A 25,786-nucleotide genomic window follows, 5' to 3' on the forward strand; every position below is an offset into this window, starting at 1 on the left:
TTTTCATGTCCCCCATGCTGGTCTTTCACCTTCTATTCTAAACTACTTTTCTTCCATGTTTGGATTTAACATATTACATTTAAAACAAAAATTTTTAGAATTTTAACCAAACTTTTTAAGGTACCATGTTTCATGCCCTCCAAACTGTCATTGTATTGCGAGAACTGTTAAAGAGTTCATTGAGGAATTCCTGTATATCCTGAAGCTGAGAATAAGGTATCTGGATGTGGCCCAAATATCTCCTCACCCCAACTTTCAGAGTCTAAACTACCAGATTAAATAATCAGAACACCTACAAAGGACAGGTGACTCTCCTCAAATGGAAATTGAAATACCCCCATTAAGCAGGCAAATCCATTGATTAAAAAAATCAGACACCAAGATGCAGACCATTCAAGACACAATTATCCTGAGAAGTTATTTCCCATAGAATGACTGAGGAGCCTTCCTAAATTGCAAGTGTGGGCAAGCTAATTCTTCCTCTTCCATTTCCAGCCTCCACCCCATTCTTACTGTCCATCCCAGAGGAGTTAGCAGTAGGGTGCAACATGGTGGTAGAGATGTTCAGGGATGAATATGAGGGCCTTCTCTGCATTATTAAAAGTTAAAAAACTGCTTGAAAGATGTCAAAGTCCTCCTTATACTTATATGTCTAGTAAGATGCTTTATATAGGCAGAACCAGATAAAGGAAAGAACAAGTATATTTGAGTTTGTGCCAGCTCGCCCTTTAACTTAATACCTTTTGATATATGACCTCACCTTAAGTGAACCTGTTTTGTCTATAAAAATGCACTAATATCTGTCAATAGGGGGCATTTGTAAGAATAAGGGTGCTTATTAAGAATAAGGTTAAGTGTTGGCAACTAACAGGTATTCAAATGTCAGGTCATTTCCCTCCTAGTCCTTCTACCTCCACTTTTACTGAAAGGGAGCTGGTGGAATGACAGCCATACAAAATACAAAGGTACAAACTCGATGAGTAAAAAAGGTGAAAAAGAAATCTGAGTTCAAACCCCAGCTGTGGGGCCCAGAAACCAGTGACTTTTGTCCCAATTTTCTTCAATGAATAGTTGAATCACTTAGATCAGTGTTTCTCAAACTTGAGCTTGGACCAGAACTGTCTGGACAGCTCGTTAAACGAGGTTTTGAGGGTTCCATTCCTGTTTTGGATACAGCAGGTCTGAGCTGGAACCGAAGAACTTACATTTCTACAAAGTTCTTGGGTTACTGCTGCTGCTGCTGCTGCTGGCCTGGGGAACACACTTTATCACTTTCCTAGAGGATTCTGGTATGTTAGCAGTTGAGGATTTTGTCTGCATGCAAGACATTTCACCAAAGACTAAACAGAGCTGTCCCATGGTGCACATGGATGCAATATTGCACCTAGTCTTCCATTTTTGTATTGCTCATCCTCCATTAGGGACAGACACAATCAAGAATCTTAGAGGAAGCTTGATGTGACATACCAGTTGAGTTATTCAACAGGTTTTCATCTGCTAACTGCATTTTTAGTGATAAGGCCAGAACTTCCACCCCTAGGGAAAGTGGTTAGACTCATAATCTGGGTCTTGACCTAGAGGAAAATCCTCAAAGTAAAAGTTGCAAAACACAGGAAACTGTAACATAAAGCAAATTATTTTGGTGCTAATGGCCCAGCTTCCCATTTGAGGAGTGAGTCCACTCCTATTAGGAGGCAGTAAAGCAACTGGGCTGTAAGGAAAAAGCCTCATCAATCTCTTATACATAAAGAAGGCTGGAGACTTCATGGATGCCCTAATGACACTTTGGAGGCTAGATGAGCAGTACCCTGGAGATCAAAGGCAGGATAGTCAACACATGTAAAGCAGAGAAAGCAGTGCAGTTTCTGGAGCAAAGGTGAACATTCTTTTGCTACATCTCAACCAAAATTTTAAAGTATTAAAAATCTTCAAGATGCCAAGACCATTGGGCAGAGTAAGAGGCTCACTGAGAACAAAGGGCAATAGGGAGTCCTATCTTGGAGGCCCTGACCACAAGAGGGCCAAGACTTTTTAGGAAGGGCTACACAATAGGTCATTCCTGGTTTAAATTCTCTGGCCTCAGCTGTAGAGACTCTGTCAGAAAGGACTGCTGGAGCAGAGGGTGGAGCTTGAAGAATAAGCCCACTACCTGAACAGCCATGGCACCTAGCTCATACCTCCAAATAGAAGGAAGCAGACAGAACAGGCGGTGCTGGCACTGCCCTAATGGGAAAAAAGCCTTCCACAAGGCCCTACTGCCCCACCACCAATTTGCACCTTTCTCTATGACTAATGCTTAACACAGTCCCAGTTTCTTTTAGGACTTAAATGTTTTAAATCTGTGCACAAAGAGACCAAATTAAAAAAAAAAAAATCACATCTAGTTTTATAGGCATTTAATAGTTTACCAATTGGTACAATAAGATTTTTTAATATGCAGAAAACATGAATAAATTTTGTTTTACACAGTCTGAGAGCAACAAATCTTACTGTAAAACACAAAGCAATATTATATACATTCCTTTACTGATTTTTTAAAATTGTGTCAATATCTTCAGTCAACTCTTACAATCTGGGGAACTGTTTTCTCCAATCACCACCTCGCAACGTTCATATGAAATCAATGCTTGCCTTCATGTCAGTGTCAGAATCAACTTCTAACTCGAAGATTTTGTGTTTGTTTCTGTAATCTTCAGAGTGAGCTTTAGGGATGCCTGAAGGATAGGCAGGACAAGAAAGCAGCTACTTACATGATATAGTGGGAAGATAAAAAGGCCAGTTCAGTCCAGTTGTGACTTGTAAATCCAGCTTGCCCTCCCCCCACCCCACTGGAAAAAAACAGAACCTTTTTCACTGATTTTGTACATGTTGCTTCTCTACCAGGAGATTCTTCTTTGCATCATCTAGATTAACACATTGGACTTATATACAGCTGGACAGAAAGAGTAACCATTTTAAGTGCCTTGTCCTTTAATTCAACAATTTTAACTTCAGTTGCTTAAGGATTATCAAGCCACCACTGTCAACAAAATATCCTTTAAATAGTTTTTCTTTAAATAAATTTTTTAAAAAAACTATTTAATGAGTGATATTACCTGGAAGTTCACACAGAAACAGAAAGAGGCAAACAGGAGAGCAGGGCACTGACAGTAAGGAGACTGGGCTTGGTGACCGAGAGCCAAAGCTTCCAAAGACTATAGAGAGCACCTGCCCCACAGCCCGGACAACTTGCTAACACTAGTGATTTTAGAGCAGTGCTCTGGGCACACCACTGGTCACACCACACATGGACAAAACTGGACGGTCTTAGTCTCCTAAAGTGCAAGATGCCATGTCAAAAAGCAACTATTCTCCAAGCGACATCTAAACTACAGTTTCCGTGGCTTACACTTTCAAGAGTGCAGCTAGGACTTCTTGGGCACATTATATTAGGGTGGCACTGGAATGTCTGTTTTCACACACACACAAAGTCAATAATCATCTGAGGATGCAGTTCTACCAGCATTTTATTTCTTAAATAAATGGCCAATTTGATTGAGAAAGTGACAAAGCAGCAGTGAACCTCTAAACCAATTAATAAATTCCTCTACTTATAATCCAAACCAGTAACCTAATCATTGTACGTATCCCAGGCAAGGCACAGGGTTAGACAGCAGACAGAGAAAATGGAAGAAACAGGAAGAAAGGGCATCAACAGGGCAGTGTCAAACAACAGTGCAGGAAACCTCTGCAAATCTGATTCTGGATTGTGGATGGATCGTTCTCTCCCACCCCTTCGTTATTCAAACAGGGCTCGTTACATTTGGATCCAGTTGAGGACCATCCCTGAGATTCAATGTTTGCTGCTTTTTAAATGCAGGATGTCTAGTAACTCAACTAAGCAGCAGGCTGTGGCAATCTCCCAAGTAAGGATAACTTTTGTTTACAGAGCAATGTTTCTCCTTCTTTGTCAATGAAAGTCACTGTGTGTTACAGGGTAAAAAACCCAGCAGATAGCAACTTTGTTTCCTCCTAAATCAGTACCATTTTTTCCTTTATTGTTCATATCTATGAGTGATTTCTAGATGTTGTGGCTTACCCTTAAACAATTTGTTGCTACATGCTAAAAATGAATTAAAATACAAGACATTTATACATGTACAAACAAATGTTAAGATGCACCATTTCTATGTATTTATAGTTCTTAAAACAGGACAGGAAATAGCAGCAAACGAGAACAAAGATATTTTCCATAGCTTTTGTAGAAAAATCCAGTCAGAACAGCTAAGAGAAAACAAAGACTTCTCAATGTGAGCAGGGTATGAGGCAATATTGTCCTGAAAGTTATTCTACTGTATTTAAGAAATTAGCTTAAGTTATAATTTTTTGTCCTCAAAAATAGCCATTAGTTTTCAAAACACTTTTCCTTCTAGAGACATCTCTCAGGAATTTAAAAAAAAAAAAAAAAAAAAAAAAAGCAAACAAAAAGACACCAAGTAGACATAAAGCTGTTTCTAATAAATATACTGCCTATTCTCTGTGTATCTACAGGACGTTAACTCTAACCCTTTGTCTTTTTCAGAAACCAAATTTCCATTAATTACTAAAAGGGCCATTTAAAAAAAATCACGTTACACAAATGAATAAAATGCAATTCAGGATAAATTTCTTTGTTAAACTGTCTTTGTTATTTCATTGTTCTGTTAACTTTTCATATGACCTTAAAAAAACTGTTGGTTAGCTAAGCAATGAAATTATTTATTAATTATCTGTAATGGAATATTGTTTCCAAAGTCATCAATAAAAATTATCTTAAACCTATCTGTAATAACTTTGGATCGCAATATACAACATATCAGGGATGTATAAAATGCTGAACAACCCAAATGGAGGGGGAAGGGAAGATAAAGGAAATGATTTTCCTTTAGCTGGGAAACATATCCACAGAATCAGAGTCAGATCTAGTTTTCAGAAGCGTTACGATCAAAATGGGTTTATTCTAAAGCATGGTATTCCACAGCAAGATTTATTCTATTTGTATGTTTTAGCACTTCTTCAAAAACCCAAAACCCAAGGACATGGAGGTTGTATGTGTGCGATATACATATACAGACTTATCTACTTAATAGACAGGCCCATATATTATAAACATTTACATATAAACAAATGGTGAAAACAGTACATATTTTTATGCACGCTCCATTAAACCCTGTCTTTTTTTAAAACTTGTTAAGTTAAACACAGTTCAAATTGCTATCAGATTCATGTTGAAAAACAAACTGCTGTTATTTCTCCCACTCCCTTGAAATGGGCAAACATAACCTTTTCAATATTTCTGTCATTATGTAATGCACATTGCACATCCCTAAAAAACAAAAACAAATAGTGATTTGTACCATGACACACTCAAATGGGAAGATTAATTTCTACTTGGAAGTCACATCACTATACAGTCTAACAGTATGGAGAATATAACTAGAAGTGTGTCTAGTGTGGAAAATAGAAGCTTAGAGTATTACAGTGTTTTTCAACTTGTTTACAAAGCATTAAGACCCAAATGAAATAAATGATTTGCTATTAGCTGCTGAGATTTTTCTTAAGATTTACAGTCATTTTCTTACATAAATATACCACTAGCCTTTGCTTGACAGGCTGCCAAAACAAATGTATTCTATTGATTTGGCAAATGTGTCATGACAAAAATTCCAATGTGTAAATCCTCAGTAATTACATAGATGGTTCAGAAGATTTTTAATTGTAGCCTTATTATCTAACATCTTTAAAGAAGATTTATTAAGCACACTTAAGTGATGTTACATAGATACACATTTCAGAAAAAGCCCTAATAACCACCACTTTCCCCCAAATGAGGCCATCAAGTCAGGCACCAACAGATAGCAGAAAAACAGGAATTAATAATTCAACATAAAATGACACTGTCAACTATTCAGTTTAGTGCCCTAGTTCAATTTATTCAACTTCTGCCTTCTTAGGCCTGGTGTGACCAATGCCAGCCCAGGTTTTTAAACCCTATGGTACTTCTAGACAACGTATGTAAATTTACAGTATACAATTTGGATTCACCATGCATGAATACTTTGTGTGTAACATTTAATAAGCTCAATCTACATCCAGAATAATTTACATGAAAGGACAATATTTATTTAAACAGAGCTCAATGGGGTAACCATGGTATCATCAGAGTGCATCCAGAGGAAAAAGGGAGCAGGGGCCAAATGAGACTCAATCAACGGCACTCCCACACCTTTACTGTTTGATCTACACTGCCAGTAACCACATATGGTGCCGTCTTATGGAAATCTGAAAGGAAAAAAAGGCTTTTTTAAAGTCAGATTGAGCCAGATGTGATTTTTAATAAATCATAAGGTCCAAAGGCCAGAAATCACATTTTTTCTATACACATTCACCTCTAAAAAGTATTAAGCTAACCAACTATGTGTTAGAGAACCAGACTTAATGACTAAATCCAGTATTAATACATCCAAAAAAACAAAAACCCTGCACCAACTACTCCTCATCCCAACTGAGGCTGAATAAACACTCAAATCTAACAATGGTAGCCTCAATGTATCCATTTACTGAACACTTACTATGTCCTAAGATAAATACTAATGCTTTATATTCATGTTTAATCCTTGTAACCATCCCGTGAGGTGGCCATTAGCCCTATTCTGCTGAGGCTTTATCTTCATTGTTAGATCACCACAACCTAGCCTGTGTATTATATTTTATTATATTCACTATCTTCAATTCTAGGTTCAGGTCCGAATGATAGTAAGGATGCTTATTAAACTTAAATTCCCTGAGTTCCCAGTACATGATAGCATATATCTGCCACGGAAAAAAGGTCGAGTAAGATTTCCTTTGAGAAACTCACAAGCTAATATGGGAGAAAAATTACCCATCAGAGTGGTCAGTAAGCATCCTCTTCACAATTCTAGTTTCCAAAACCAATGTTATGCAATGGAGAAAGTAATTTTTTTATTATAAGGCTGATGATGAAGAAAGAATTAAGGAAAAGAGAATTTAAAACAAACAATAGGAATCTATGAAGTTTTTAACCTGTCTTCTCTAGTCTGCTCTAAAAAAACATAGTCATTTCTTACCTGGAAAAGTCCACATGATTACATAAAACTGTTATGTCTGGTGTTCCAAAATTTAATTGCTCAGAAAATATATAACTCATACATACCCAAGGAGGTAACAAAGTGTTCATGCGCATTGAGGGTCTTCATGCATCTCTTATTCTTGTAATCCCATACACGTAGGGTCTTGTCATCAGCACAACTCAAAATAAACTTCCCCCCAGAATGGAACAGAACTCCACGTACCCAGTTATCATGACCCACCTTCAAAATAAAAAGGCATCTGACTTAGGAATAAGCTGTTTAAAGGGCATCTATGAAAATAGTAAGTCATTACTTGTAGTGCACTGAAACTACACACATCAAAGTCAATACTGAAAAAGACAAAAAAAAGAAATCTAGGGTATTCTCCTAGATTAAAGAAAAATGAAAACTAACAAGACATGAACAGTAAATGCAATGTGTGATGCTTGACTGGCTCCTGGACAGAGGCTAAAGTAAAATTATAAATTTCTTGAGTGTGATAATTTTATCATGGCCAATGGTAGAATACCCCTGTTCTTAAGAGATACATGTTGTCATGATATCTACAAGTAACACAAACTGTTCACACAAAATGTACACATGTACACACGCATGGGAAAATGTTAATGACTAGTGGCTCTAGGTGAAGGATATACAGGTATTCATTGCATATCTACTCATTCATCCATTTATCTAAATCCCTTTTCCCAGCAGTTCCATTTCTTGCAATTTAGCCTAAGAAATAATGAAGAATGTGCCTGGAGATTTGGTTAACAAAGATGTTCATCAAAACGCTGTACATAATCACTGTAGAATACCTAATGACATGAGCAAGTATCATAAAACCTTCTAAATTAAAAGTTTACTACAAAGCAGTTTGTACAGTATATTTTTATTTTAGAAAACCTACAATATTCATCTACATAGTACTTTAACAAAAAGGTTTAGAACTGCACAATCCAACAGGGTAGCCATTAGTCAAGTGTGGCTATTTAAATATAAACTAAAATTAAATACATCAACAATTCAGTTCTTTAGTCCCACTAGCCACATTTAAAGAACTCCATAGCTGCAAAATGGCTAGAAGCTACATACTGAATAGTACATATACAGAACATCATTGTGGAAAGTTTATTGGACAGCTCGTCTAGAAAATATACTTGGTAGGTATTATTAGATATGGTACAGTGATCTAACTCATTTTTACTTTCTTATTTTGGTTTTTCTGTGTATTTCTAAATTTTTCTGAACTGTAAATAACTACATTACTGAAAAAAAGAGAGCTAGTTTTTAAAAAAGATGACCAAGGCAACATATCCTTTGCCTTCGTTTACTGTGCCTGTGCCCTTATTTACAACTTCAGTCTATTATAGTGACCTATAAAAGTCACCGTCACTAGAGGTAGAAGCCTCAACACAAAAGTCAAATCACATTTCTTATGTCCACATCAAAATAAAGCAGAAAAAATGTAACCCCCTTCTGCTGAAAAATAGGAGCCAGAAACCTTCAGGGAAACGAATGATAACCTGTATGTTACAGAAGAGAACAACACATGCTTTCTGATTTTGAATGTCGATCATCTCTTTTAATAGTAATATGTTAAATCTAACTCAGCTCAGAATACTACTAGAGGAGAGTTTATTTAATTTTCTAATCAATTCCTGATGACACTGTTATGTGTCTATATATCCTACAGAGATAATCACTTCCAGGTACAATTAGCACCTAAACAATCTCTAAAACAAACATGGATGCCAAATTACAAAAACTGCTACTGAATTTACGTTCATAGATCCCCTTGGAAGTTTCTGAGGCAAACAAGAATGCCCATAAATCTTTACTACCATTTATATACCCACATACTGAAATCTAGGTGTTCCTAAAATGAAATAAGCATTTCTGAATCATAAAGCTAGCACCATTAATTTCAGAATGGTAAAATAAACCAAATAAACTGAAACGTGAAAAAATAGGAAATAAAGAATTCATACTAAAATAAAAGAGAAACAAATAGTTTCAAAAATAAATGACTCTATACTCATTCGGTATCCATAACAAATATTATATCATTTTTAAAGATATAGTGACCTAGAATCTCCTTCTGAACACTGACTGGCTTTGGAGATCCTTTATATAACATAATGTTGAATAGGAATAACTTTCATATCATTGTAATGATGGAATAAAAGTATCTTTATAAAGAAGTTATTTTAAAGTCTAGAATAATTCATATTAAATAGATATCACAAGACATCTAACCTCAAAAGGTATAAACACAGTAAAGATGCAAAAGTAGCAGCAAGATTATTCAAACTTACAAGGGTCATAAGGCACATGCCAGTACTGACGTCCCACATCTTAATAGTCTTATCTCTGGATCCAGACAGTAAGAATGGCCCAGGCTTGCCACTTTTTTTAGTCTACAGAAAACATACAAAAGTTAAGTTTCCCATGTAAAAAGTTATGTAAAGATTTTATATGATTTCTACCTAGCAATTATCTATATTTCCAATTTTATAAAACTGCAATTTTTTTTATAATAATTGCATATATTTAAGGCATACAACTTGATATCTGAAATACATATAACTACAAAATGATCACTACAATCAAGTTGATTAACATATTCATCACCTCTCATAACCACTCCTCCCTTTTTTTTTGGTGGTGAGAATACTTATGCTCTTAGCAATTTTCCAGTACATAATACAGTATTGTTAACTGTAGTCACCATGCTGTACATTAGATCTCCAGGATTTATTCAATTTGTTTTTCTCTATCAAAATGCACAAGTCTTTTAACGAACCTAGGCTACATGGGAAGAACCCAGATAATAACTTGGGCTAAGAGTCAGTTTCTAGGGTGTGACTCCATAGTGTAGTGGTTAGCACGTCTGCTTTATACGCAGAAGGTCCTGGGTTCGCACCCCAGGTAGAGCCATGGACCATACCCCAGGTCCACCAGGCTCCCTTGAGTGGGCCAGGGGCTCCAGGCCCAGGGAGCACGCCGCAAGCATGTGGGAGGAGACACCCTAACTTCAGAGGTCCAGTTCTAAAGGGGAAATGGCAACATCCATAGGTCAGGGTGGAAGTGGGTGGGGAGAGAATTATGGGGGGTGGGGAGGAGATTCAGTTACTACAAGATCAAGACAATAAATCTACTGCTCAAGACTTCTGTCATCAAGAAGGATTTAAAAATGATTTAATTCTGCCTTTAGATATAAAGATCAGCCAGAATCAAATTTATGATATATGGTAAGTAACCACCACCAGAGGGCAGTAAAAAGAACTTAAAAAATACAACCAGACTGCAAAACTAGAAATTACGATGGAAGATTCATTTAAAAAAGGGGGGGGGGGGGGCAGCAGTGGGGAGGGTAGGTTTCTCCTTTATTTCTTAAAATATAATATTTAAAAATCCACAATAGGAATGTCTCTATAAAAAATAAATGTGCTTAATTTTGGCTCATAAAAATTTACAGAAATAATATTCTGTAATTTACTTTTAAGTTTATCATAAAAAATAAAATCATGAGGAACACAAGAATCATAAAGAAATAAGAAAAATCAAGACTCAGCTACTGTTTCTAATCATCGAGCGTTAATGACCTCCATATAAAATATTCTTCATTTAAAACATTTAAATATGGAATTGCATTTCGCCAAAAATTATTTTATAAATAAAATTGTTACTTAAAGGAGGCTATTCTTCTAAAAGAAAACTTTAACCTCTCCCATAGTTTTAATTTCCACTGTTATACTTGTAAAACAATGGCATTTAAGATAAATTAGAATGACCATTTTACTCTTCAAGAGAACCCCATCCCCAATCACATTTTAAGGGTTAGCTGACAGAAATAATAATCACCGGTTTAAAAATATAAACACATCTGCAAGTTGGAAAGAGTAAAGAATTTCAAGATTCAGAATTCTGGAATACAGATTTTTAAATGCATTAATGGCCCCATTAATCAGTAAAGTTATCTAGTTCTCAGAAATCAGTAATAAAATCATGAAATAACACATAAATCACAGTACCTCAGATCCTGTTGCTTCAGAGATGGAAGAATATGAGCTTTCTGGAGCCCAGGAAATGCATTCTACCACATGCTCATGTTCTCGAAGCTCAGCTTTGCATTCCTTTGTTGCTACAACCCATACACGCACAGTCTGGTCATTGGAACAGCTGGCTATCAGAGTGCCATCCTGATTTGGCCGCACCATACGTACCCATTCTCTGTGTCCTGTGAATGTCTTCACACAGTAGCTGTCAAAATTAAGTAATAATTTACACTGTGAATGGCAATCATTGGGACACTTCCCAGAAACAATACAAAACTAGCTAGGCACTAGAATGAAGAGAATGGCATCAAGTTAGAGAAACCGTATGCAAGTCAACAAAATAAACATACATTCTTGGTTAATAAAAGATGGGAACTGGCTGGAAAGTCAAATATCAGTTAAAATAAGCTGATGGGAGTATCATTAAGGAGCTAACCAATCAAAATCTAGAAGGTAAAATAGAGAGAAAATCTTTAAAATTTAAACACACACAATAAACCTAACAAAAATATTTCTAGCCATGTTGGGGAAAAGGCATGCTCTACTAATCTGGGTAAAACGAGCAGGCTAAGGTCCTATTATAACAATCTTATAATTCTAAGCACAGCCAAATTAAACCTAATAGGGGCATACCTGCACAATATTATTTACATTTTACTTCAACACACAGAGATCACCTAAAAGAAGACCACAGAGAAAATAAGCCATTACACAGAAAATGGCTCCCAAAGACATCATTTTTTTTTTTTTTAAATAATTTCTCTGTTCTTTTCTAGGATCAAATGTTTAGAGATCAAAACTTAGTTTTCTTTCATCTCTTCTTATGGCTGAGTAATATTCCATTGTATATATGAACCACAGTTTCTTTAGTCAATCAGCTATCGTAGGACACTTCAGTTGCTTCCATGTCCTGGCCACTGTGAATAATGCTGCTATGAACATCGATGTGCAAATATCTTTTCGGATATGAGTTTTCAAGTCTTTAGGGTAAATATCCAGTAGAAAGATTGCTGGATCACATGGTAGATCAATTCTTAGTTTTTTGAGGAACCTTTATATTGTTTTCCATAGTGGCTCTACCAATTTGCAGTTTCACCACCAGTGTATGAGGGTTTCTTTTTCTCCACATCCTCTCCAACATTTGTTATTACTTGTTCTGTTGATTATAGCAATTCTAAGAGGTGTGAGATGGTATCTCACTGTGGTTTTGATTTGCATTTCCCTAATAGCTAGCGATGTTGAACATCTTTTCAAATATTTGTTGGCCATTTGAAAAAAACTTAGTTTTAAAGTATGTAATACAACTGTCATGGTGGATCAGTAAGGGTTAAAGCAAAAATTACTGGAACACTTAGAACACAAAATTCTGTTTAATCTCTCTTTAGCTGACACCTTTTCAACTAAATATACTTACCCAGTTTGCACTTCCCACATTTTTATAGTTTTATCCCTTGAGGCAGACACTATGTGATCTCCATTGGGCATGATGGCTACCGAAGAAACATTGTGGTCATGGCCTAAAGCAGATAACACAATAACGTATTAAGTGATACACCACCAAAGCAATTAAACCTCAGTTTACCATGAGACTTCATCATGGGATTTCAAATATAGCAACTTTAAATACAATGGACTTCACAATTTGATAAGGAACTAGTAACAATAAAATAATCCACAATGAAATAAGTAGCCAGATTAATTTATGATTAAATTTCAACCTATACAACTGTTTTAAAATCATAAGGTATCAGCATCATCAGCATTTGAATATATGTTAATACAATGAATGTTTATACATGAACATTAGAAAAAACACAAATTTCCACTTTTGATATTCTAAGATATAAAACAGAAATAAGATTTATAAAATTAAACAGTATAAATTTTAAAAATGAAGATTTGGTTCTATATTTTAAATAGTGGTTGAAAATTATTTTTTGTAGTTGATATTCATGGAGGTTTAAAAAATGCATTATTCTACACATATTATTCACAACCATAATTAGCTATCTTTTGAAGAAAAAGCCCCAGAGAGTACTGAAAAAAAAAAATCATTATTTTAAGGAATATACAATGGTTGGAAAGAACTCTTTTTCTTTAAATGAGAACAACAAGATACAGGTTAAACATAGATTTTTACAAAATGATTCAAAAGAATTCCTTTACTTGGTAAATTTCCTGAATGCATTTAATATACGTAGGAAACACACCCTTTGAATTACACCCTCTATATAATCTGTGTAATCACATAGCTTACTCATGTGCTAACATCACTGGATAATCAGTTTTATTATTAATATGGTATGTGTTTCTTATATAAAAACATTCAAATTTCATCATGTTTAAAGAAATAACAAAAATCCTTATTTAGTGCCAGGCATTAAACCAAGATGAGTAAAATACAGGCTTCCCTCATTTTATTGTGCTTCATAAATACAGTATTTTCATCAATATCGAGGCAAGACCCTCCACCAGCAAGATTACACCTTGTTGCAAAGCTCGAATGATGATTAGCATTTTTTAGCAATAAATTATTTTTAAATTAATAGACTATAGTACAGTATAAACATTAAAATTTATGCCCTGAGAAACCAAAACATTCAGACTCACTTTATTTCAGCTGTGATATAGAAATTAACCTATAATATCTCCAAGTTATGCCTGTATGCAATCTCATTTATCCTCACAACAAGCCTATGAATTAGGTATTATTACTTCTATCTTGTAGATGAAAGAAGTTAAAATTTCTTAATGCCATAAGTAAACAAGTAGGAACTTGAACCCAGATATCTAATTCCAAAGCCCTTTCCACAAAGGCAAACTGCCTCAGCGTAGTCTCCATGACAAAACCCAGGAAAACAACCTAACCATGAGACTGTAACAGTATACGTGGAACATTAAAAAAGTAAGCAGGGAATTTAGGTTCCAGTTTATACTATACTTACTCTCTCTGAACTTCAGTTTCCCACAGACATATATCCTAACAGTTTTTCTTATCCAAAAATATTCGTGAAAACAAGTTAAATATTTTATACATAAAACACTAAGAGATACTCAGAACTTCATGACAGAAACAACTTGTCAACTTCTGTAGCTTATCCATAGACCATCTAGATCATATGGTCCCTCCGCCAATATAGACAATTAATTGAATGAAGGGAATATATACTCTGTTAGAAAACAATTTTCTTCTCTCTGGAATGCCATGTTAGAAATCAGTATCAAAATACTATTTCCTCTACTCCTTACCGTGCATGGTTCTGATGCATTCAAAGCCCTGAAAATCCCATAGCTTAATGGTCATATCTGCAGAACAGGAAGCCAGAAGCTTGCCACTGTGGTCAAATGAAATATCCTGTACAGAGTCTGTATGCCCCTTAAGAGTTCGTTCAAAATCTCCAGTCTCATAATCCCACACCTGTCACATGAACAGAAAATTGGTTAATATCAACCCATCGCTCCTTCGTTTCACATCTGCACTCAGCAGGCAAGTCTGGCACCTTACTAATTAAGTGATCAAGTGACAAAGGGTAGCAGTCTTAGAAATAGCACATCCTGAAGTATAAATTGGTCTTTTCCTTACAAAGAAAATTGATGGTGCAATTATTAAAACAGACCTCTAGTACCACATTATCTACCATATTACCTAATTATGCTAGTGATTATGCATATAAAGACAAAGTCCCTTCCCAGGGTGAGAGGAGGCAACGGATATATAAATAAAGTACAAAAAAAAGTTTCAGGGGGCTATGATAGGCATCTACATGTAGAAAATAAGGTCACGGATCAAGGTGTACGAGTACTCAATTCTGCTAGACAAGCAGAGCTCAGATACCTAAGAGGCCAAGGAAAGACTTCATGAGATGTTACTGTCCAAGCACTGCAGATTAACAAAAGCATATGTCATTCTGATATAAAAACAAAGTCAGTCACATATTTTAAAGGTAATTTTCTAACAAAAATGAGGAACGATCAAGAATTATTATTATTAAGGAACATTTGAGATATTGCTCCCTGGTATATGTTGTCAATTTGGCTCAAACTCTTATAAAAATTCAAAATAAAGAATATTATTAGAAACAGTCCTCAAGAACATACTAAACTTCATTCTGGTGGCCAAATACAAGTCAGAAATTTAATCTTTACATTGCTCTAAAATCAAATGACTCCATTCTTCCCATAAGTTCAAATTTATCTGTAGTAGGGTATATACCAACCAATTTAAAGAAACTTAGAAAATGCATTTTGAAAACTTATGAAAAAATCTAAATATCCAATACTAGAGAATGGTTAAGATATAAAATTTGCAACTATATGGATTTTAGAACATGTGTACAACATTATGTAATGAACATAAAACTACATATGTGATAACTATGTAAAAAATTAGCCTAAGAAAAATAAATTATCTTCTAAAAACTTTTAACAGAAAGCTTATGAACCATTCCCGATATAAATAAAACATTTTTATCATTTAAATGTTAAAGTACTTCTACATAGAAGTGATTACTGTTTAATTTGTGTACTTTTGTTAGATTTATCCTTAAGTATTTTGTGATTTTTTGATGCTACTATCAATAGCCTTTTTACATTTCAATTTTCGATTATTCACTGCTAGTTTACAAAAATACAATTATGCTTTGTCTGTTGACCTTGTATCCTGTGATCCTGTTAAATTCAGTCATAGTTCCTAGTAGAGTCTTTGGAATTTTCTACATAGAAGATCATGTTGTCTGCAAATAAAAACAGTTTCATTTCTTCCTTTCCAATTTGTATGCCTTTTATATTTCCTTCTTCCTTCCTGCACTGACTGGGCACTCCAGGACAAAGGTGAATATAAATGGTTGAGACTAGACATCCTGGCCTTGGTTCATGATCTCAAGGGGAAGTAGCTTTCCACCATTAAGTATTTTGTTCACTGTATGTTTTTCAAATAGCTTTACCTGTTACAGGTTAAGAAATCTCCCTCCCTACCTGTTCAGTTTTTCTCATGAGTGCACACTAGATTTTGTCAAATGCTTTTTCTGAACATAATGTGGAACCAAGCTTGCTTGCATTTTGAGATAAGCCCTACGTAGTTATGATATATTATCCTTTTATTGAATTGCTGTATTTAATTTGCTTATAATATGTTAAGGACTTTGCATCTGTGTTCATGAATGGTATTGTATGGGTCTCTCTATATATTTTGAAATATCTTTGTCTTATTTTGGTACCTAAGTTTTTAATTTTGACACCAAGAATTCAGGTAAATATTTCACATACTAAAAATAAGGTGTGATCTTGAAGTTCATGTCAGTTTGTTAATTTTACTTTCATGCATTAAAAAACATTAAAGCATTTTCTCTAAAATAAATATAACCAGAAAATTAAGCATTTCTTCATATATGGTGAGCAAACAGGGCATTTCAGTGTTAATTTATGTCAAAAATTAATAAGAATTTTATTTTTCTTTTTATTTATTTTGTATAATTACAAAAGTAATAAATGCTCATGATAAAAAGTCTAGAATGTATTGATATAAAAGAAATAAAAAATATTCATTATCCTATCAATGGCATGTTTTTTCCATTTTTTCTATGCTCTTTAAGTACAGTGAATGTGTATACTTCATTATCTGGTTTTTCCTTTACTTCTTACCATAAAGACTTTTTTTATCTCATTAAAAACTTAGCGAACATTCTTTTTAATCTATTTCCTATTTAGAAAAAAAGTGCAGCTTGCTGCTAGAGTTAATTTAATTTTACAAATAAACACACTCTTTGAGGCTGAAACAAATCTGACTGGTTTTCAATGTGAAAATAAAATAGAAAAACTGTTCTTAAAGTTATTTCTAAATAGAACTTGCCTCTAATCCTAATGGAATATAAATGTATACATACATTGGATTCATCAAATGAATCTTTGGCTAACAATTGCTCAAGAACGATGTTAATTAACATCACGCATAGGAATGCTATGTTTTCTAGGATTTGACATTTTCAGCAATTGAGAATTACCATATTTTGTAAGTGGTAATAACACTACTAAAAACATAATGCTATAAACAGAATGATGCCATTTGTTTCCAAAGACTATCAATACACTAGAGCAATGTGAAAATAATAATAAAAGCGAGATATTTCATGGCAAACTTTGGAATAAGGTTAGGACTGTAATCAGGGAGTTAGTCACCTTGGGGTAAACACTGCAGCTTCAAGTGCCACCAGCAAGTATTCTCAGGGCAAACAGGAAATGAGTTAAAGGAATTCCTATGGTTGCTAAAATTTTTCATTATTATAGAAAACATTGTAAGTGAAAATCTTGGAATAATGAAAAATATCTGTCCTCATTTTGCAATACTTAGGCCACACAGTGATGGTGAAAAGAATTTAGGATCGAAAAGTATAAACTTTTAAAGCCCTTCATATATTCTGCTAAATTGTTCTCCCAACGTAATGAGAATGACTGCTTCATCAAATTCTTATTTGAAATCCTCATGTAAAAAGTAAATATTACTGTTTTTCATATTTGGACTCTTTTTATATTAAAGTTGGCAATCCTTAATCTGCTTCATTAGTGGAATGTATTTTTCAGTTTTTGTTTGCTGTTCAATTTTTTAAAGATATTAGGAATTAACTAGTTCATGATCATGGTATCTCCTATGCCAGTAAGCTGTTAGATTCCTGGCACTCTCTCCCTCCTTCCCACCCACCAAAGTGCCAGGTTGCTGTCATTTCTTTTTTTAATTAAAGTGAATTAAATTTTTTTTAAAAAAGAATTAGTTCTAAATGATAACCAGAAATGTTTCAAAAATTTAAATAATGCAATTAAAAATACTGTAATGAACTATTTCAAATATCTACCTTCTATCAGTTTTCCTATAGTTCAAATGTTGACGATATAAATTAATGACACTAAAAGGAAATCCCTGACATTTATAAACATAAACCCACTGTATTTAGCAGATGCACAAAAGAAATTATTTGATAAATTATTTAATAAAATTTAATTTTGTTATTGATAACTTTAATAGTAATTATAGGTTACTGAGTCCTTACTATCTATTTAAATCAGCCAAGCACTATACTGTTATACACGTTATGTACATATTACTTCATTTTAAGCAAAAGAATCTTATGGCAGGTATTTTTAATCCTCCTTTCCAACAAATGAGATAATTGAGCCTTAAATATATCAATCACTTTGCCCAAGACAGTCACAAAATTACACAAAAAATCTGTTTTTGTGTTCTTCTTTAAAATTTTGAAAAGTAGTTTTATCACAATGATCATTTAGAAATCACCTAGCTTTACCACAATTGAAGAAAGGTGAGTATGGAAGGGGAATAGAAACAGGTTTTTTTTGTTGTTTTTTGTTTTTTTGCGTTCTACACAATATCCAAAGAAGTAATTTATAAGGAAAAAAAAAAAAACTTCATGTATAAAAATAAACAGAACATTGTTTATGATAGATGACTAAAAATAAAAGTCTAAAGGAAGATTCATTAATAGTGCTGAAACACTGCTGACACTTAAGTACTTCCTTTAGTATCTCACCAGCATTGCTTTAAGCAGTTTCCCTGTAGTAACTCATTTAATCCTCCCAAAAGCCCTATAAGAAGTTTAATTATCTTCGTTTTTACAGATAAGGAAAAAGAAACACAAAAAGGTTTTGCACCCATGATCACATTAATTATGAAATGGTAGAATCAAGCACATGAACTCAGAGCCTGTGTGCTTGCCCATTAGCTATCCTAATAAAGCCTCCACTTATAAATAAAACAGTTTTAAATCATTAAAAATGATGTTTCATTAGAAACAAAGAAGGGTATTTCTAAAATACGTTTAAAAAAAGAAACAAAAACTAAATACAAGTGCTTTTTATTAATGAAACCACCATGAGTACACATTAAATAAAGACTAAATGAAAGGGAAAACTGAGTGGTTGCTGAGAGATGTGGTGATTACAGATAAAAAAATTTTAATTTCCAGTAGTAGTATTTTAAAGTTGATTCAACAGACAAATTTTAAGATGGCACATTTACAGTTCTATATCCTTTTATACCACCATTGCAAAATCAATAGTTAAGACTAGGTTTCCAACTTCTTCAAGAATTTCTACCTTCATCCCAATGCCTCATGATAGTGGTGCAGTTTTTTAGTACCCAAGACTATCATGAAATTGCTAATTTAAATACATGTCTATATACATTTGAAAAATAGCAACATATTAGTGTATTAGGTAAGTAATCATCTCAGTCTACAGAAATACATGATGCAAGTATAAATTTAAGACTCTCTTCTAATGACTCTGCAGCCCACCCCATGGATCACCAGCCCACATGATGAAAGGAAGCCATCAATTTAGAAACTAAAGAAACCACATAAGAAAAACATAAAACAATGTTTACTATGAAGAACAGATTAAGTATAGTCACATATAAGTCATTCCTGCATTTTATGCTAGACTGCGTCTATCTGTATAGACAATTGTAATCTACTCCTAGTTTCTTAATTAAATCTCTACAAATAAAACTTAAAATCTAGAACTTAATCTGAAATAGACCTTAGAACAGAGAAATCTACCTAACCTTTATTTTATCTGTCTTTCTGCAGGTGGTTTATATAACTGTCATTGTATTATGTCTGGATAAAAGTGAATTAGAAAAATAACCTTTTATTCTGACTAAAAAATAAAACATTAAAATGTATATGATTACTGTGAAAAATATAAAAATGAAAGAAATACATAACTTATAATGTGATAAGCCCTTATATTCCCACACCCCTGGAGAGAACTACTGTTTAGTTTGGAATCAAAGCCAATATTAACTACATTAAGGAGAGCCCAATTTAAATGAATCCTCTACTGAATTTTTTTTGCTCAATATATTCATACCCTGAATTACTTGTGTTGTAATCCTGTATTTTCATCTATCACCTCTACTGAAAAATAAGGCACACACTTATGTCTTCATTCTCCAGGAAAAAAATTTACTCAAGCACTAGGTGACCTATTGTATAACACTAAATTAGTAAGTCAATTCATTAGTGAACTTATTTGGCAGCTTGCCTCCCAAGAGCTACAATAAAATTTTATTCTAATTTTGTCTTTTAAGGTTTAGAACCAATCACACATTTTCAGAGTCTCTAAGTCCCTCCTGTTCCTCTTTTGAGGTTCTCATTTTAAGGATCATTTTAGTTCTTTCACCCAATTAAATTTAAATCCACTTTTAACAATTATCCTATTATACAGTTTTCATTTTGAAAAAAGTACCTTAATTGTAGCATCCTCTGAAGCAGAGACCATAACACTGAACACAGGGTGGAAAATGACTCGAGTGACAGGACTCCTATGACCACTCAATGCATATTTTTCTGGTGGACGGGGAATCCATTCTTTTGGGTCTCGTTTCTGACCAAGAGGTCCACCTGACGTAAATTCTTCTTTTGCTTCATTTAGTTTTGATTCTAATTCCATAACCTTGAGAATGAACACATAGTTATATACACAGATATAAAAATAGCATATTTGATATTTTTAAAAACTGTCTTTTGCAACTATATATATGCAGGATACTTAAAAAATTCCAATAATTTACAAAGCAGTCATCGGATTTATTAAAAATTATCTATATTACATACCACTAAATTTTAGTAGTATGATGAAATCGAGAACTGAGGAAAACTCAGTACAATTTTGTCATAATTAACTCAAAGACAAATTTCAATTTATACCTACTGAGAGGAAAAGCAATGTACCTGTGTTAGTCCCTCTAAATCTGTTATTCTTAGTAAATTCTCCCCGAACAAGATTACACTGTACATGCTAATGGAAATAATATCACAATAAAAGCTAACATTTATTTAGCACCTATGTGTTAGGTATTTTCTAAGAGCTTTTCATGAATTATGTTGTAGCAAAGTTATTTATTTATTCTAACTTTTCCTACTAAAAGTATAAATCTTAGGATCTGAATATTATTTATCACCTTCACTTTATACACAAAATAAAAGCTCAGAGATAAAAGTAACTTGTCTAAGGGTATACTTCAGTGCTCTTTTCCAAGCATCATACTGGCTCTAAGCATTCTTCCCATCGAAGTACACAAATAAGTTCTTTAGTATCAATTCCTTCAAATCAAGGTTATGTAGATTTAACCCAGCCAAAACCCTGGCTGCACAAGTTAGCATGCATCAACAATGATCTGTCTGGGTCAAAGTTTTTTTTAATGCACAGAAATATATTTTTTATTTGTTTAAGATTAAATATAATTATTAATTAATAATTTATGTTAATAATTTTAGAAAGTTTATATAAAAACACTCTAAATCCAACTAACTTTAAAGAAAAAACTTAGTTACCTTCTTTTGTAATCTAATAACAGATGTCCATTTCTTTTCCAAAAGACCAGCATATTTCTTATCTAATTCTTCATTCTGGTGAAAAAAGGGAAACGTTAGGAAAAAAAATGCCTCAACTACAATTGTTCAAGCCATACGGACCATTTACTTATCTCTAAGCCCAAACATTACTAAAAATATAATACAAAAAAAGTAAAAATCAAATTTAATGTCAAGTAAATAACAAATGACAAGATCTGTGAATACTGGAGGTGACTGCTAATACTTGAGTAAAATCCACTCATTAACTATACTATAAATAACTGTAAAAAGTCAAACATACCATATCTAATTCAGCTTCCTTTTTAAAAACCGAATATGCCTCTTCATAGCCATTTGAACGAAGATAATCTGCTATAGCTCGATTTCTGAAAGAAAACAAAGCCAAATAACTTCTAATTAAATCTCATTTCTATTTTGAAGAAATGTTTCATTTAAAAATCTCATGACATTATTTTAAGATTATTCCCTTCCAAACTATACAAGTACTTCATAAAAAGAGAACACCCTCCCCTCAAAGCCTCTAAACCATTTTGCCCTGACATAGTATATCAATATATTAAATTATTCTTGAGCTTTTAGTTTTAAGTTTCTAATGTGTTGTTTACTTTACAAGCTGTGGGCACTCTATAGGTCAAGATATGGCTTACATAATTAAGTGTGTAATCATCAATTCTGTTCATGTACATTTAGCCTTCCCTTACTCCTTGTTAAGCCAAAAGACACTCAAGGACTGGCAAACTTAGTTTCGCAGAAAAGAACTGGTCTGATAAAATTATAATTAAGAAGTATTTTAATATTAGAGATAACTTTAAACCATTAAAATGGGGGGCTACAAGCTATAAACTTAGCATACTATCGCAGAATAAGACATTCATTTAGAATTAGAAAAAACTTGAAGAATTAAAGAAGCTGAATCAAGAGATGCTTTTTCATGCCCTTCTTATATTCTTTCAAAGAGAAAATGAGCTACCGCCCTCCTAAGGCAACCTATTTCAGTATCTCCCTTTTTTTTGAGCCTTAAGTCCACTATGATACTCATAGTTAGTTGTTTGCTTAGGATTTCCTTTAAAAACTGTTAATTTAAAACTTAATATATACACAAGATTAAACAAATTTTAAATATATAAGTACATAAGAAAGTGTTCTTTCTACCATTGACTCCCAATATTCAATCCCTGAGGCAATCATTTTACTAGTGTTTTGTGTTTTCTTTCAGAGATAATCTACCTATAAACATGCATCCCTGCAAAGTTGTCTAGAGATAATCAATATTTGTTTGTATAACAAACTGCAATACACTACCTATGTCTTATGCAGAGTATCACATAAACTTACTTAATATTAGCAATCACTCTTTATTGGTAGATATAAATCTGCCTTTTCTTTGATGCTTTATTCCATTTTGGAAACATGATTTTGCTACTATAAACAATGCTGCTATGACTTTCCTTGTATAAATATTGATGCCAATGCCTACCTAGTGCTTTAGGAAATAGACACTCTAGTAGTATTGTAAAACTGGTGAGAATAAGTTTTAATTCAGTGACATGTTTAAAAACTAAACAAACAAACAAAAAAACAGTGGAGAAAGATAATAGGGAATTAAAGCGAAGAGCAAACACTTTATGATCCAGGTAATTATTAGCATACCAAAGATTAAAGTACAATAACTAGTTAAAGACAAGGTCAGCACATCACATTCTTGAATAACAGGATTAAAGATAAAAATTCAAAAGTAAAATAAAACAAAATAAGTAAAATAAAATAAAAAAGAAAGGCAAATTCTTACTATTGTGAGTCTGTGTCTGTGTGCTGCTCATATCTCACAGCCTTTACCTTCTGACCTGTTCTACTAATAATAAAACTCAATTCATTAAGAAATACCTTCTTTACACAGAGCTGAAATCTACTTCTTAATTTCCTCCAAGTAATTCTACTTGGGCCTTCCAAACAATACAAAATAGGAAGGCAATGGCTCTCAAAATATTCCATCAAACACTGTGTTGTAAAAAGCTTGGATTACAAACCATCGACAAAAATAAATTTCTCTTTGGTGAGAATATCCCAAATAAGGGAAATATCATTTCTTTAGATATCATTTCTTTATTTTCTTCTTTTAATCTAAAAAACCAACAGCAAGCAAATACTGGGGGAAATGTCAAGGGTAAACGAATCATATATAGCATTGTAAATATTTAATGTTCCAATCTAGCTCCCCTCCTACTTCAGGGTCAAGCCCTAATGCCTGAAACTGCCTGAACATGCTGTTCACAGCTTACAACTCTGAAGCTCATATAACAGATAATGTGTATATGTTACATATAATATGTAATGTTTATAATCCTAATGGACTTTAAAAAATTGATAAATGGTGATACTTTTCCAGGTGAGAATATTAAAGGATAAAAATGCAAAATGATTATTCCTTTTTCTTTATTGAGAAAAAATTCCAACACTTTGAGATTACTACTGCTAACCTTTCAGCATAGTCTTCTTATACCATGTTCTTTGTCCATATGTTCACATCACTATGTATGTGTATGCATGGCTTCTTAATCAAGTAACTTAACCTGCTAATTTCATTCACCATGTTGTGAAAATCTGTCAGTAAATATTCATTTACAACATCATAGTTATTAATATTCAAACAATATTCTATTATACAGATGCACCAAAATTTACTTATGCAATCAGCTAGATGTTCAGGCTGTTTCTAACTTTTTATCATTTTAAACACTTTTCAGACAGTTTGACAACTATTGTAAAATTGCTTCCCAAGGTTGTACCAATTCATATTCCTACCAGTAGTTATGATTATCATTCCTTTACCATATTTTTCAAACATTTGGGTTAACATTTACTTATTAAAAAAAACAAACAGTTGACATCCTTTGATTTTGCTTATATAATTTTTATGAACTAGATGTTAAATTTTTAAAACTTCTACAATACAGCAGGTCCTTGAATGACATCATTTCATTATAACATTATATAACTCTTGTTTATACATCAATTAGCCTATGGTAAAATTGTTTTCTTCAGTTCCAGAACCCACTGATGACATCAAGCAAGGACTTACTGTATTTCCTAATTCTATGTGGCTTAAACCCAACATCTATATTTTAAAAAGCTGTTACGTAGCAAGTTAGAAAGATATAGGTAATTCCAAATGTGCATAAAACAGAATCTCGAAATAGTTGTATGTTACACTAAAACATAAAATATTAAATTCAATTTTAAAAACAATATTCACTGTCTCTTTTGATCCTAAAACCATCCTGTTAAATTAGGGAGAAAAGTGTATTGCCTTTATATTACAAATTGGCAGACCGATTTATCTAAGGTCACCAAACTAGCAAGTAGTGAAATAATTTAGGAAAATAATTCCAATTGACATTTATTAAGTGGGTGGAGAACAAACTGGCGCTCTGCACCTTCTTCCTTTAACTAGTTGTTCCATTTTTTATATATTTCCATATTTTGTATTTCTTCATAAATATTTTAAAAATGGATTTATTATTTTTTTAAAAGCCCTATACACAAATCCTTGAAACCAATGACTCACTTTTAACCACTAGGCTTTTGCTTTGGTAACTGACTAGATGTCAAATATGGGAGAAAATAGTTGATTCACAAGTTTCTGGTGGATCACGGTAATATCCACTCATGTATTTACTCGAACAGGGAACACAGAAGAGGAAAGAAAAAGAGGTAAGAAAGAATATAATAAGCTCAGTTTCAAACCTTTTGACTTGAAGTAGCTATAAGATATTTAAGTGAAAATATGTGATAGAAGAGGTAACTGGTAAGGTCAGTAATTTGAGAGAGATCAGACGTAAGAAAACATTTTGAGAAAATTAGCAAACAGGTAGTAGTGATTAATAAGACTATGTAAGTGTACAGACACTTCAGAAAATGGTATATAATAGGAAGAAAATGGACATTAGGATGTAAATAATGAAACCTTGAGCTATCAGGATGTAAGCCAATTATATTTTAATAAATGTATATGTACAAAAACACAGTGACTAAATTAGAACTGAACTATAAATGAGTCTGATACATTAGGGATAGTTGTACAACATACTGATGATATACGAAGTCTACAACTCAGCTCCAGAAGAGTCTAGTCACTTCTATTTCCATCAAATACAATTTAATCAGACTTCTTGGTCACACTTCTAGCCACAAGTGAGGCAAGTGACATTAACAGAGTCAAGAAATAGAA

The 25,786-nt window shown here is 33.2% G+C and overlaps 1 protein-coding gene across 1 annotated transcript in view; it reads right to left on the reverse strand.

Moving 5' to 3' along the window:
• Positions 1-2,381: 2,381 nt before the first annotated feature.
• PAFAH1B1 (platelet activating factor acetylhydrolase 1b regulatory subunit 1) overlaps positions 2,382-25,786 on the reverse strand; it is a 67,257-nt gene continuing 43,852 nt past the window's right edge. The window contains exons 3-11 of the mRNA XM_016138890.2: positions 21,839-21,923; positions 21,517-21,591; positions 20,429-20,635; positions 14,420-14,588; positions 12,585-12,687; positions 11,147-11,375; positions 9,428-9,529; positions 7,193-7,349; positions 2,382-6,300 (exon numbers count right to left, since the gene is read on the reverse strand). Of these exons, the coding sequence (XP_015994376.1) occupies positions 6,227-6,300; positions 7,193-7,349; positions 9,428-9,529; positions 11,147-11,375; positions 12,585-12,687; positions 14,420-14,588; positions 20,429-20,635; positions 21,517-21,591; positions 21,839-21,923 (1,201 nt within the window). The 3' untranslated portion in view covers positions 2,382-6,226. The remainder of the gene's footprint in view (positions 6,301-7,192; positions 7,350-9,427; positions 9,530-11,146; positions 11,376-12,584; positions 12,688-14,419; positions 14,589-20,428; positions 20,636-21,516; positions 21,592-21,838; positions 21,924-25,786) is intronic.

This window comes from Rousettus aegyptiacus, unplaced genomic scaffold (assembly GCF_014176215.1).
Source record: "Rousettus aegyptiacus isolate mRouAeg1 unplaced genomic scaffold, mRouAeg1.p scaffold_m13_p_6, whole genome shotgun sequence".
Lineage (NCBI taxonomy): Eukaryota > Metazoa > Chordata > Mammalia > Chiroptera > Pteropodidae > Rousettus > Rousettus aegyptiacus.